The 13,148-nt window shown below is 40.8% G+C and overlaps 1 protein-coding gene across 1 annotated transcript in view; it reads right to left on the bottom strand.

The window, feature by feature from the left end:
* tfpia (tissue factor pathway inhibitor a) overlaps positions 1–13,148 on the bottom strand; it is a 77,707-nt gene that overhangs the window by 14,399 nt on the left and 50,160 nt on the right. Inside the window, exons 3-5 of the mRNA XM_074658106.1 lie at positions 3,427–3,603; positions 2,773–2,850; positions 1,322–1,387 (exon numbers count right to left, since the gene is read on the bottom strand). Coding sequence (XP_074514207.1) covers positions 1,322–1,387; positions 2,773–2,850; positions 3,427–3,603 — 321 coding nt within the window. The remainder of the gene's footprint in view (positions 1–1,321; positions 1,388–2,772; positions 2,851–3,426; positions 3,604–13,148) is intronic.

Raw genomic sequence — 13,148 nt, 5'->3', positions numbered from 1 at the left:
CTTAATTCAGGCATCTAACTAAAAACCCATTGACTTCCAGACAAGGGAACCGAAAGTGCTAAAATGCTAACTCATTTCCAGGTTTTAGGACTAATTCCTGTAGCACTCTATAGTAGGGTGACCATATTTTCAAACCCCCAAACTGGGACACTTAAGTGTACCGCACATTCGTGCACGCCTGTGCACGCCTATGCACGCGCGTCCACGCGCGCACCCCTACGCGCTAATATGCACGCACCATAGGCGTTTTCATCAGGATGGCTTACTTGGCGCACCTGTGGCGCATGTGAGCACGGAGGGGGATCAGAGAGAAGGCATTATTATAGGGGGTGCATTACAGGCTGTGACATCATGACATCATATTCACTACTTTCTCCCCCTTTAATCACAGGGCTATCCCCGTCATGACGCACTGACAGTTTGGGAGTCCTGTAGAGAGTTTCCCTCAGAGGAAAGGTATTGTTGTGGGCCTACGGACATTATTTTTCAACTTGTTTCGTCTCAATTATAATTATAATTGTGGAGCTCAGACAACATTTTTGTTATGATGGGGACACCGTCTGGGTGAAAGACGGACAGGAAGGGACGGTCCTGAGGGAGTTATAAGAGGAGCGAAATGCCTGTTAATGCGCAGAAGGAACTGTGTAGAATAATTAATCAAAACAACACTTTTGATGTGCACATAAACACGGAGGGTTCTGTGGATCAAAACTACACTAAATGTATCCAGCGGATATCTGTTGTGGCCTGTGCGCGCGCAACATCTCTCTCTATAGAGGCTGCAGCGGTGTGCTGTGCTGGCTCTGTGTATACTTATGTCATGCGCACAAATTAATTAATGAGTGGAACATGATAAACGTCTATGTAAGTATAATATTATTATTTTAATTGCGGTGAAAACCGGGACATTTGAGTGTTTTACAGATATGTGTCGGGACGCGCGACATATCACCTTGAAACCGGAACAGTCCCAGACACCCGGGATGTCTGGTCACCGTACTCTATAGTGTACATTTTCAATATGTCCGTTTAGCACGTGATTGGTTGATGCCTGTATTTGCGATGTCAAAGCTCAGAAAAATCCAACTAAAAGGTGTAAAGGCCTTTATGGTGAGCTCAAACAGAAAGCAAAGCAAATGTTTGCCTTACGTCATGATGCAGATCAGTTTGTGCAGTCTGTGTTTAACTGCCCCTTCATCAACCATGTAGCCTCCTAACTGTACAGACGTTAGCTGTAAGATAGCTAGTAGCGCATGCACCGACCGTGTGTGTGGTTTGTTCCATTGACATTATATTGACGTTTAGAGTCATACTTTCTTACCTTTTGGCTCTTGATTAGTGTCATTCGCTTGCACCTGAGGTTCACTTAGGCTTACAGTCAATTCCCCTGGGAAGCAAACACATAGGTCAAGAGGTCAGTCACTTTAAGGAATAGTTCATCAGTTTGGGAAATGCGCTTAATTGCTTTCTTTTCCACGGTGAAATGAAAAGATCGATAAGACTCTCATGTCTGAAGCACATACTGTAAGTGGAACCGGGAGGTTTTTAGCTTAGTTTAGCATAAAGAAGCAGGGGGAAACAGCTAGCTTGGTTCTTTATGAACATCTGCCAAACAGCACCTCTGGGGCTCAGTAATAAGCATGATGTAGAAGATGATGATCTCATTTGTTTGAGCAATACACAAACAAAGATGAGATAAAAAGGACAGATTTCTGGGTGGAGTTTTGTTTCTCCATCTTGCCAGTGCTTCTCTGCACCGTCTCCACCGGCTTCCTGTCAATTTCACTGTGGTGACAACACTGTGGGAACCTTTTTCTGTCCAGCTCTTGTTTGATTTTAAAAAGTTGGACAGAGCCATCTGTTTTATGCTAAGCTAAGCTAATTGCCTTCTGACTCTAGATCCATACTTAACACATAGACATATGAGTGGTGTCAATCATCTCTTCTTGCTCTCAAAAGTAATATTTACCAAAATGTTGACCCATTCTTTCAAAGAGTAATTGGACTGCACGTATACATGTAAGCACAAAATTATGGAGGCACCGATCCAACTTTTTCAGTCCCGATACCGATAGCGATACCTGGGCTTTGGGTCTCGGCCGATACCGAGTACTGATCTGATACCAGTGTTTGATTAATAAGCTGTGTGCCTCACTGTGTGGACGTGACTGGATCATTCTGTTAAGTGTGTGGCAACATCAGGCTGGACCTAAACATTGCTTTCCTAACTTTTTAAAACAAAATGTAACAAATAAATACATAGAAATACATTTTCTGAATTGTTATTTATTATTAAAATAATAAATTATACACCAGCGACTTGGTAAAAGTTTTTCAAAATTAACAGGAATTACAATTCAAGTGTATATATTTTTTGGTAAAAACTTAAACAGGAATTCAAATTCCAGTAAATAATATATATATATATATATATATATATATATATATATATATATACATATATAATTGAATTTAATTGATCAGCCCCATTGTCACCGATACCCAATCCAGCTATTTGAGTCAGTATCAGCCCGATATCCAAGTTGGTATTGGTGCATCCCTACACAAAAATCAAACCTGAATTACATGATTGCAAAACTCCAGACATATTTTAACGTGTGTTTGAGTGATTTGCTCGAACACACACGTCTTTATCTCATTGGAAGGGGTTAATGTTAGTATTAGAATGTCCTACCAGTTACTTTTGTTTTTAGACAAAAACAACAAGCAACAAAACCTTAACATACTATACTTGAAGTGTGGTAGTCTTACCAGTTACCATGGTTGGCTGCACAACACTGGATCGCCGAGAAGACTGTATGTGGACTTCTGGGGCTGTAGTGGGTTTTGCTATATTGAAAAAATAAATAAAAAAACTCCTGAGACTCTCGACAGAACATGAATCCATGGAATTCATTCCTATAGAACAGATCTCATTAAATCCCAACGATCAATCATGATTAAAGTAAGTTTAACTTCATTTTCTGAGGTACAACTATTTTGTCACCACTCTGAAATGAGTTTGCATTTGTTGTGCAGCGGCTGTGATCTGCTGTGCCTTGGCTGTCCATGAACTCAGAAGTATACATTATACCTTGCATACTGCTTTGAGGCAAAGGTAGAAAAAGTAATTATAGCAAAGGCAGGAAAAGTAATTATAAAAGTAATTTTGTAACAGCTGACTTGTGAGGCTGCAGGTGTATATGTGTTGGATTCTATAAGGCCTTAGAGTAAAGTGTTTCTTTTTAAGATACAATCCATTTTCCAACAAATGACAACATCTTTGGAGCATTCACAGCTGCTGAACACAATACCCGTCCGGACTTAATTAGTGGTTTTGAATAGAACCTAACAAAGCGGCTGTCTGCACAGCTTGGGTGTTTGCCAGTCTTTACTGTAAAAGGTCAAAAGTTCAACCTGGCCCACCTGGGTTCTGACATTTCGCCTGGCACTCCAACATGCTTCTGAAATTGTTGGCATTGCCAAAGCAGCCACCGTAAAAGAAATGCTTGCACTGCTGACTCTTGCTGTCAAAGAAGTAGCGCGTCACCAGCCCTCGACAGGGCCCAGGAGCTTCGGCTAAGTGGCACGGGTTCTTGTCATCTAGGAAAGACAGAGAGAAAACAATTGTCAAGAAAAGAGTATTGAGTCTGTTGCTTAATGAATAAATACTAAATGTGGGAAATTTCTGTTTCTATTCACACATCAGAGTGCACAGCAGTGCACAGTTTTGCTACATATTCAACTTTGGTCTGAAACATAACTTGTATGAATTTTGCTACTGAGTTATTAAACAAGATGTAACTTTCTTTTATGGTTTCTTAGATCGAGGAAGAAAGAGTCAGGCAGAAAGGACATATTGGCTTCTCTATTCCACATTATACACTATAATCTCCACTAGTCTGTATCTATCCATGTTACTTGTTAACACAAAGCTTTTATTCTGAAACATGTGCCGGACAGTGTTGTAGAACATGCAGTGACTTAGAGAGCTCCATGAATGAATACAGTAAGGAGTTTTGATTGTGGATTATTACTATTATTTACAAATTACCACAAGTTTCTTAACCTTTCTCTGTCTAAAATAAATATAAATCACATTTATCATGAAGCCATTAAAAGGCAAACTCTATGTAGAAAGAAAGGGCTGACAGCAGCAGCAGAAACGCAGCAGATACGCAGCCGAAAGGCAGCCGACACGCAGCTTGTGTGAACACCAGACGCGTGTATCACGCAGCCACTACGACAAGCAGCCGCCACGCGCTCCTGACGTTGTATGTGTGCCCCAAGCTTTAGCAGACTTTCTTATGTAACATTATACGTAACAAGTGTAACAACGTTACGTAACAAGTCTAACAACGTCACGTAACAAGCATACAATCAACGTTTACTTTTGGTAACAGTGCCCTTTCAGTAAATTAGGCTGTTGTTGCTCTCTTTGCTGACACTAAATCAAAAACACTAGCGAGCTGCACTGCATGTCACCAAAGAATTGTGAGAAAGCTTTTTTGATCTGACACGATTACTGGATAAATTGTGGCTAGACGTAAAGCTGTTTACTGCCTTTTAAAAATGCAACTGTAAAGTTAGCTTGTCACTTACAACTTGTCAAATGTGGCAGCTTAGTCAGCAACCATACACTTCAAACTATGACGCTCTACGGACCCCTCTAGCGTCAGTTTTGCATGTGTCAATTTCCGACCATTACATGCATACACGTCTTTTCAAAATAAATTTCTGTGTTCACAGGAAACTACTTCGTTAGGTTTAGGAAGAGATTGTGGTTTGTGTTTAAATAAGTACATTTGTTACATAGTTAAGTAGGCTATGCTGTCTATGCGACCTAAGTTTAGTAGGCTACGTTATGTATGTGACGTAAGTTAAGTAAACTATGTAACATAACGTATATACGTCTTTTCAAAATAAACTTTCTGTTCTTTGCAAGGACACATGGCATACGTCACAGCTTTGATTGAGTTTTCAGTGTCAGCCAGTGACAGCTTTTTGCTTATGTATGTACGACACATGACCTTTAGCAGTTAATGGTAAATTTAAAAGAGAACAACAGGTCAACACAGTCCAATGAAACATGTCTTGAAAAGAAAAGCCCAAACAAGGGAAGACCAAGGTAGGAGCACAGTAATAAGAGCATAGCTGTCTGTGTACAGTAAAAGGTTCTCCCAGTGGTACAGGGATATTTCCACTCCAGTCATGTTTCAGATTCACTCCCAATCCTCCTCTGCAAGTTGAAAACTTCCAGTAAGAACTTCCCTCCTGTTCCCCAGTGAACCACATCACCTCCTCTGTCATGTCTTCCTTCTCTGCTCTCTTTTCTGTCATATCTCTCCTACCTCTTACCTCAGCTCTCACTCTCCATGTTTCACTTCTTAGCACTCGTTGCATATATCATCACCCTCGGGTCTTGGAGTGTTGGGATCAGGGCGTTGCAGCTCTGAGCTACAGTCTGATGTTCATCTAAACTCTGCATTGTGTAAGGTTGATGTAAGGTTACTACATTTTTGTCTCCTGTTTGTCTGCCTTTCCTTGCGGGCAACTCTTATCATTTGGCAATCCAAACTTTATGCATTTAAGGAAATGTAAAAGTTTAGATTTAGCTTAGATTCTCTTGAATCTGAAATCTATAACTTTAAATGTTATCGCCTTCTGGAGTACACAAGAGCAGAGTTGTTGTGGAGGGTTGTCAGGAACCCTGCTGTTTATTTGAATGAGCCGTCAGGTAACCGGTACAAAATAGTGACAGACTCATGCTCCATTTGAGTCTGTAACACAATCACAAACCATGGTGTGAAATGCATCACTTCCAGAGGACTGGCTCGCTCATTGTCAATCAAGACAGGTGCAACCTGAAAAGCCATGACTAATTGATCAATGGTTTTCAACAGCAGAGTGGAGTGTGTGCATCCCACCATGGCAAGTGTACTGGGTTGGAAGGTCCAACACATGGATAATGATTTATTTATCAAAATAATTATAGTTTGACATTATGGCGCAATTATCAAGTGTTATGATACTTGACTCTCATTTTAAAATGCTTTATAATTTCTTATGATTATTGTTATAAAGCATTATGAATATTGAGCTTATAAATATAATTATAATTATAATTGTCTCTTTTCTTATACATATCAATAATAATTAAAGCTGCAAGCAGCGATGATCGGGCCCTCGCCCACGCGCGCACGTCGGGGGAACGCGCACGTCGGGGCACGTACATGTCTTCGGGGCAAGACTCTTATAAAACATGTCAAATTTGGGGAAGATTGTATAGCCAATTTACAACAACTTCCTGTTTCCTGTAGGGGGCGCTATGACTATCACGCATAATACCACATATATGTCTTCAGGCCTGGTCCATTATCCAGCTTGTGAAGTTTGGAGCAGATTGGACTATGTAAAGTCAAGTAACAACAGCCTCCTGTTTTTTGGCGAAGAAGCTTTTTCGCCGCCACGCCACGGCAACATGGTTCGATAACTTTTTGATCTTTTGGTAACTTTTCATCACAAAGGTCTTAAGATACTACTGACCAAGTTTGAGGTAGATGTGATTAATTTCTGAGGCAGAGTACATCAATGTGTACAACATGATATTTCCTGTTACCACTAGGTGGCGCTATGACTGTGAGTCAAAATTTGCACATGGATGTCGTCAGACAGGGACCTTTATCAGGCATGAGAAATTTGGAGCATATAGGTTAATGTACGACAAAGTTACAACAACTTCCTGTTTTTTGGCGAAGAAGCTTTTTCGCCGCCACGCCACGGCAACATGGTTCGATAACTTTTTGATCTTTTGATAAGTTTTCATCCCAAAGGTCTTAAGATACTACTGACCAAGTTTCAGGTAGATGTGATTAATTTCTGAGGCAGAGTACATCAATGTGTAAAACATGATATTTCCTGTTACCACTAGGTGGCGCTATGACTGCGAGTCAAAAAATCGTCGGGGCTACTCAATAGGGGGCGCTAGCGAGCCAATTTGCCACACCCGAGCACGAAACCCATATCAGATATTTATTTCACGCACGTCTGACACGTGTGCAAAATTTCAAAAAAAGTTCATTATCCCAAGCACCTCATTTTTACCGTCAAAGACATAATAGAATAATAAGAATAATAATCATTTGAAATACAATAGGTCCTCGGACCGACTTTGTCGGTGCTCGGGCCCTAATAATAATCATTTGAAATACAATAGGTCCTCGGACCGACTTTGTCGGTGCTCGGGCCCTAATAATCATTTGAAATACAATAGGTCCTCGGACCGACTTTGTCGGTGCTCGGGCCCTAATAATCCTTCGAAGAACAATAGATCCTCGGACCCGACGTTGTCGGTGCTCGGGCCCTAATAATCATTTGAAATACAATAGGTCCTCGGACCGACTTTGTCGGTGCTCGGGCCCTAATAATCATTTGAAATACAATAGGTCCTCGGACCGACTTTGTCGGTGCTCGGGCCCTAATAAGAATAATAATCATTTGAAATACAATAGGTCCTCGGACCGACTTTGTCGGTGCTCGGGCCCTAATAATAATCATTTGAAATACAATAGGTCCTCGGACCGACTTTGTCAGTGCTCGGGCCCTAATAATAATAATCATTTGAAATACAATAGGTCCTCGGACCGACTTTGTCGGTGCTCGGGCCCTAATAATAATAATAATTGTTACAGATAAGAACATATAGATAGATAGATAGATAGATAGATAGATAGATAGATAGATAGATACGTAGATATGAAAGGACTGTCTGACGGCAAGGTGAAGCAGTACAAATATTATAAAAATAGCATACACTTCAATTGAAATAGATTTTTTTTAGGTGGGCCTTTCTTTTAGGTGGCTAAATAAAGGTTTTTCTGCTGCCTCCATCCACGGCAGTACATTGCTTTGGTTCCATGTGGTACTCCTGTCTGCTTTTCCAAACTGAAGGCGTGCTGACCGTCATCTACTGTAGGTAATACACTGACTATGGACAAGTACCTCATACAACCCCACACAAAATCTGAACTATCCCTTTAAGCTGTAACTGTCATCCATAGCTTCTATAAGACATGCAGCACCGTGGGATTACAACAAGGCAACAATTAGCTGAGCAGACATTGTGATTTACCGGCTAACAAGCTGGCAAAACACAAAATCAATCACCCTCGTTAGAAGTTAAATTAGAAATCTGTTGAGACTTCTGACTAAACGCAACGTGTCCCAACAGCTGTCTTACACCGGCTACACACTCACTATCTGCTTTATCTGTTAAGTCTTTGAATAACCACACTCTACTGAAGGGTGACCATGATTAAAAGGCTATCATTGTAGCATCTAAATACGTTTTACGAGGTGACTTTGACTTAAAAGCATGGGCAAAGAGATGTGTCAAAGGGTACTCTGGGGCTCTCTCTTGAGCAATGTCGTAATGAATAATTCAGAAACACAATTCTTTATCAGAGCTGTGAAGGTGGAAGAAGCGATTTGTGTTTTGAAAAGAATTATCGGTCAGCTCTTTCTTCAAACGCTCGGTGTAATTCACACAGCCCAGCGTTCCAGAGAGCTTTGGCTGCTCTCCAGAGAGAACCTCAATATTTCAGCAAAACAGATTCAAGACGGGCTCAGACGATAAGGAGCAGGAGCCTGGTTTTTGTGTGGAAAAAAATGCATATTTTCATGTTTGCTTTCATATTTTGGCTCCTTCGAGTGTCATAACCAGAAAGATGAGATTTTAGGACAATGTACGATGAACCTATCGCACACTAACAATATTTAGACTGCACTCCATCCCTCCCTTTTCTTTTCACTCACTCAATTGATTTCTCACTGCTTATTTTCTTCCTTCAGTTTTGTTCAATATATTTCAACATATTTTGAGAGGTTTTTATTTGTTATGCCTCTGAAAGTGCTGACACTGTCTTGGCCAGGCCTCCTGAGGAAAAAAAGAAAAGAAAAGTTGACTGATCTTTAAAGGGACTGTTTGTAACTTTTTAAGCGTATAAATGTACCGGGTTGGGATCCCATGCGCGCTAGCACATGCGCGCTAGCACATGCGCGCTCGCTTGTGGCTGGAGTCACTGCTCCTCTGCCTGCTTGCCTTCACTCACACACCGCGCGTTCTCGCTGTCTCGCTCCACCTCTAGACGTGAACGCGCGCTCACTCCACACTGCAGAAGAGTTAGTTTAGCTCTGAGAATATCTAGTGAATGTACAGTGGACGTTTGTGCAGAAATAACTGCTGCAGCTCCTCCAGACCAACAGAGGTTTCCCATGTCTTGTGAAGTGGGGGGCTCAGCAGAGAGAAACGTTATCGTCTCCGACCAAAACTCCGGTGTCTCCCCCGTTCCCTCCGGCCGCGGTCGGGAGGCTGAGGCAGGAAAAGCCAACACTAGGATCAGCATTGATTCATGGAGAGACCTTCGTCTGGTCAGCTAACATTACTGCCAAGCAGCTGAAATATAGAGTGATATTGTGCTTTTAGCTGACATGTGTCGCCTCACTGTGTTGAGCGATGCTCGTTCATGTCTATGTAGAGCGAGCAAGCGCGAGCCCGACGCTGACTTTCGTTGACTTTATGGCCAAAGGTGTTGAGGTTAACAAGACATTCTGAAAGTTACAAATAGTCCCTTTAATGAAATAGACATTTAAGCAAAATAAATGAACTCAGGCGTAAAAAATAACAGTTGCCACTGGATACAGACATAATGCAGTCACATAGCAATATCAGTATATCCATATTTTAAAAAAAAGACTATTATATACAGCATGTCTGATTACTTTGTTACAATACTATTGTTTGCATATATATGAAAAGTTATCTCTTAACCCCGCTTGGATATGTGTTCTAAGAAATGTAAGAAACATGGCAAGGGGGAAATAACTGATGGTGTAATCAAATTAGAGTTTTCCAACTATAAGTTGTGGGAGTGTGTGCTGTTTGTGTTTGAGTTAAATGTCACTGATTTGATGATAACAGCCCTGCTGCAAGACGGGTGAAATCGCAGTGAGCAAAACTATGTTGTGAACTGCTTAGAAGTGTGATGACATTTCAAAATGTCTGTGGCTGTTAAATAAAGTCCTTCTTGGAAAAAAAAGTCTAGCCTCACCTTCTTGTTAGTGAATCATATAGGTAGGAATTGAATGCATGTATTTACTGGATATAAAGAACCATCATATTGTACAGGCACAGTTAAAGAAGGTCAGTCGCAATCCATGAAAATGAAAGTGCTGTTGTTAATTTAGTTAATTATACAAATACATTAGACTTAAAGGTCTCATATTATGCTCATTTCCAGGTTCATAGATGTATTTTAATGTTGCACTAGAACATTTTTACATGCTGCAATGTTCAAAAAAAACTTTATTCTTCTCATACTGCCTGCCTCAGAGCCTAATTCAGCCTCTGTCTGAAAACCCCTGATTTACAGCCTGTCTCCTCCCACTCTGCTCTGATTGGTCAGCGTTTTCTGTCAATCAAACGTCCTCAACAACACAGCGTCACAGCGCTCACGGTCTGAGTGCAGGGAGAGAGAAGCAGAAGAGTAAAATAAACTACTTTAAAGTTTATAAACCAGAAACTTCACCCAGCGCACCTTACTGGAGGAATCTTATCAGAAATCGGCGGTCCAGATTCCAGGTTTTCCTGACGGTTTCTCTCAGGTAAATAATGCTATTTATATCTCTGTTAGTTAGCTCAGTGTTTACCTTATGCATCAACTCTGTAAACCGTAAACATACACTCTGTTTTACGTCTGTCTTTACAGATCCATCTGTGAGAAATGACCGACAGAATCATCCCAGAGGAGAGCAGACAGCTGAGAGCAGATAGCTGAGAGCAGACAGCTGAGAGCAGATAGCTGTGAGCAGATGGGAGATACAGAGCTAACCCGTTAGCATGTAGCTACATGCTATGAGACGGTGTGTAAACACAGCGACCATCAGGGTGGAAAATAGAAGATGTGAAACAGTAGTCAGTTCATTATTTCTGCTAAAAGATAAATGTATGGAAGATCAGAGTAATGGTATATTATTTACTGTAGAAGCTGTCTCTGTGTTACCATGACTACAGACCACCGGAGCTTAGTTTACCGGAGTTTACCAGAGCTGAAAGACTTTCTCCTGTACCATGTCACATAACTTTAGGTGGGATGATTAAAAATGCTGTGAATAATTAATATTGTCATCAGTCTACTCAAATAAAGTTTGACTGTGAAACAGAAATGTGTTGTGTTGCTTAAAGTCACTATTTACTACCTGTACTCTGCTACATGCATGACATCAAATATATATAATATATAAATATCACCTGTTTAAACAGTATAATTACATAAAGCCTTTGTGAAAGAACATGTTATATTTAGATGATGGGAGTACATGAAGACTGTTCTGCTGGTTCTTGCAGACTAACAGGAGCTACTTTGCTCAAGTTCGGTTGAGGAGGAGAGACAGTGACGCGCTGTGGGGCGGGGTCAGCTACTGAAGGTTCTCTCTGGTTCGACCAGGAAACCCTTACATGGCTTGCAATTCTCTAATGACGTCAGAAGAGAAGGAAATTCTGCAAAGTGATTTTCTACACCCATTTCCGGACAAACAGAGCAGGAGAAAAAGAGAGAGGATGGTCTTTTATGATACTATGGTGACCTGTAGACACACTGGGGACAGATATTGATGTTTAAAAGACATGGAAAAGCGCATTTTGCATAATAGGTGACCTTTAATAAGCCAGGCATAATCTGTGTGACATTCATGTTACTACAGTAGTATTGCTAACTAATACTCTCACTAATGGCTTCATTTGTTTGCAACAATCTCACTCGTGTCTGTTGTTTGTAAAATACAGCTGTGACCATACTGATTGTCTATTATTTACAACAGTATATCTAAGTTAGTATCTAAGAAACTAAGATACTTTATGCTTTACAATATGTGACTTTGGAAAGACATTGTCAATTAAACTTTACAAGAAAAAAGCATTTCTTTCCTTTTTTGTTTGTTTTCCAAGACTGTTGTGTAGCTGTATACATCCGACCGGCACATACTGGTACTGTGCAAAAAGTCAAGGCCACGCCCCCTTTTGGGGGATAGAAAACCGAAGATTCCATAGACTTCAATGCAATTTAAGGCATGTTTGGATTGCAATTTTGACAAATATGTATGAATTCATCTATTGTTATACAAATGTTTATTTTATACACATATCTAATAATTATTTAGCGACCTTGTCTGAACCTGAGCATTCGCGATACCAAAATAAATGAAGGTTGATCGCCATCATGTCCCTTCAGTCTTCCCCCGTCCAACACAGTGGAGGAGTGTTGTCTGTTAATAACCAACCTGTTAATAACCAACTGTTTGATCTATAGGCTGGAGATGACAGTCTGATGCTGCTAGAACGTTAATGTATGATTGTATTACTGCAGCAGCCTCCCACTCAAGCTAATGTTAGCTAGCCATGCTAGTCACTGTGAATATTCACGTATCGTATGAGCCTCCTATCTCAGTGTGAAAGCCTCGTTAACCTGCTACACAACAACTTTTCATCCTTTTCTCTCCTGTGACGGCGAGTTTCTTTCCCCCAAACGGGAGCGCAGCCTCGGGGGTTAACGTGATGCTGGTCTGGTCTATAGCTTGGAGCCATAAAGCCCCTCAATTATATATTTTTTAGGACATGGCAGGGGAACAACCCTGAGATCAGGATTTTTGGATTTATTGTTGGTGCAACCAACTACACAGCAACTCTTCAGCATAGCGTTATTACTATTTGCGGTTTGTTTAAAGTAGAAGTTTGGAGACATGTTTCAACTTCTTCACTGATTGTTTTCCCTTAAAAGGGGACATGGTCATGAAAGCCTACCCTGGATGACATATTACCGAGAGTTGTTACCCCCAGAGTTAGAACCCTATTCATTTCTATGAAAGTTGCTCACGGGGCGCATATGAAAAATAACGATATGATATGAATTTTATATTATGATCCCGGAAGTTGCAATACCTGGTGACCGCTTCAGAGCCCAGCACCATTCCTGGAAACTTGTTATCACCATTTACAATCTGTTTGATTTTTTAGCGGCTGTGAGCTGCTTCTCTATTTCCTTGTGTATTGCATTGTGGGACAATAATGCGCAAGCTCAGAAATACCTTTTTTA

Source organism: Sebastes fasciatus, chromosome 14, assembly GCF_043250625.1.
Source record: "Sebastes fasciatus isolate fSebFas1 chromosome 14, fSebFas1.pri, whole genome shotgun sequence".
Lineage (NCBI taxonomy): Eukaryota > Metazoa > Chordata > Actinopteri > Perciformes > Sebastidae > Sebastes > Sebastes fasciatus.
Note: the sequence above shows the minus strand (reverse complement) of the source record. Positions and strands in the feature narration are given on the sequence as shown.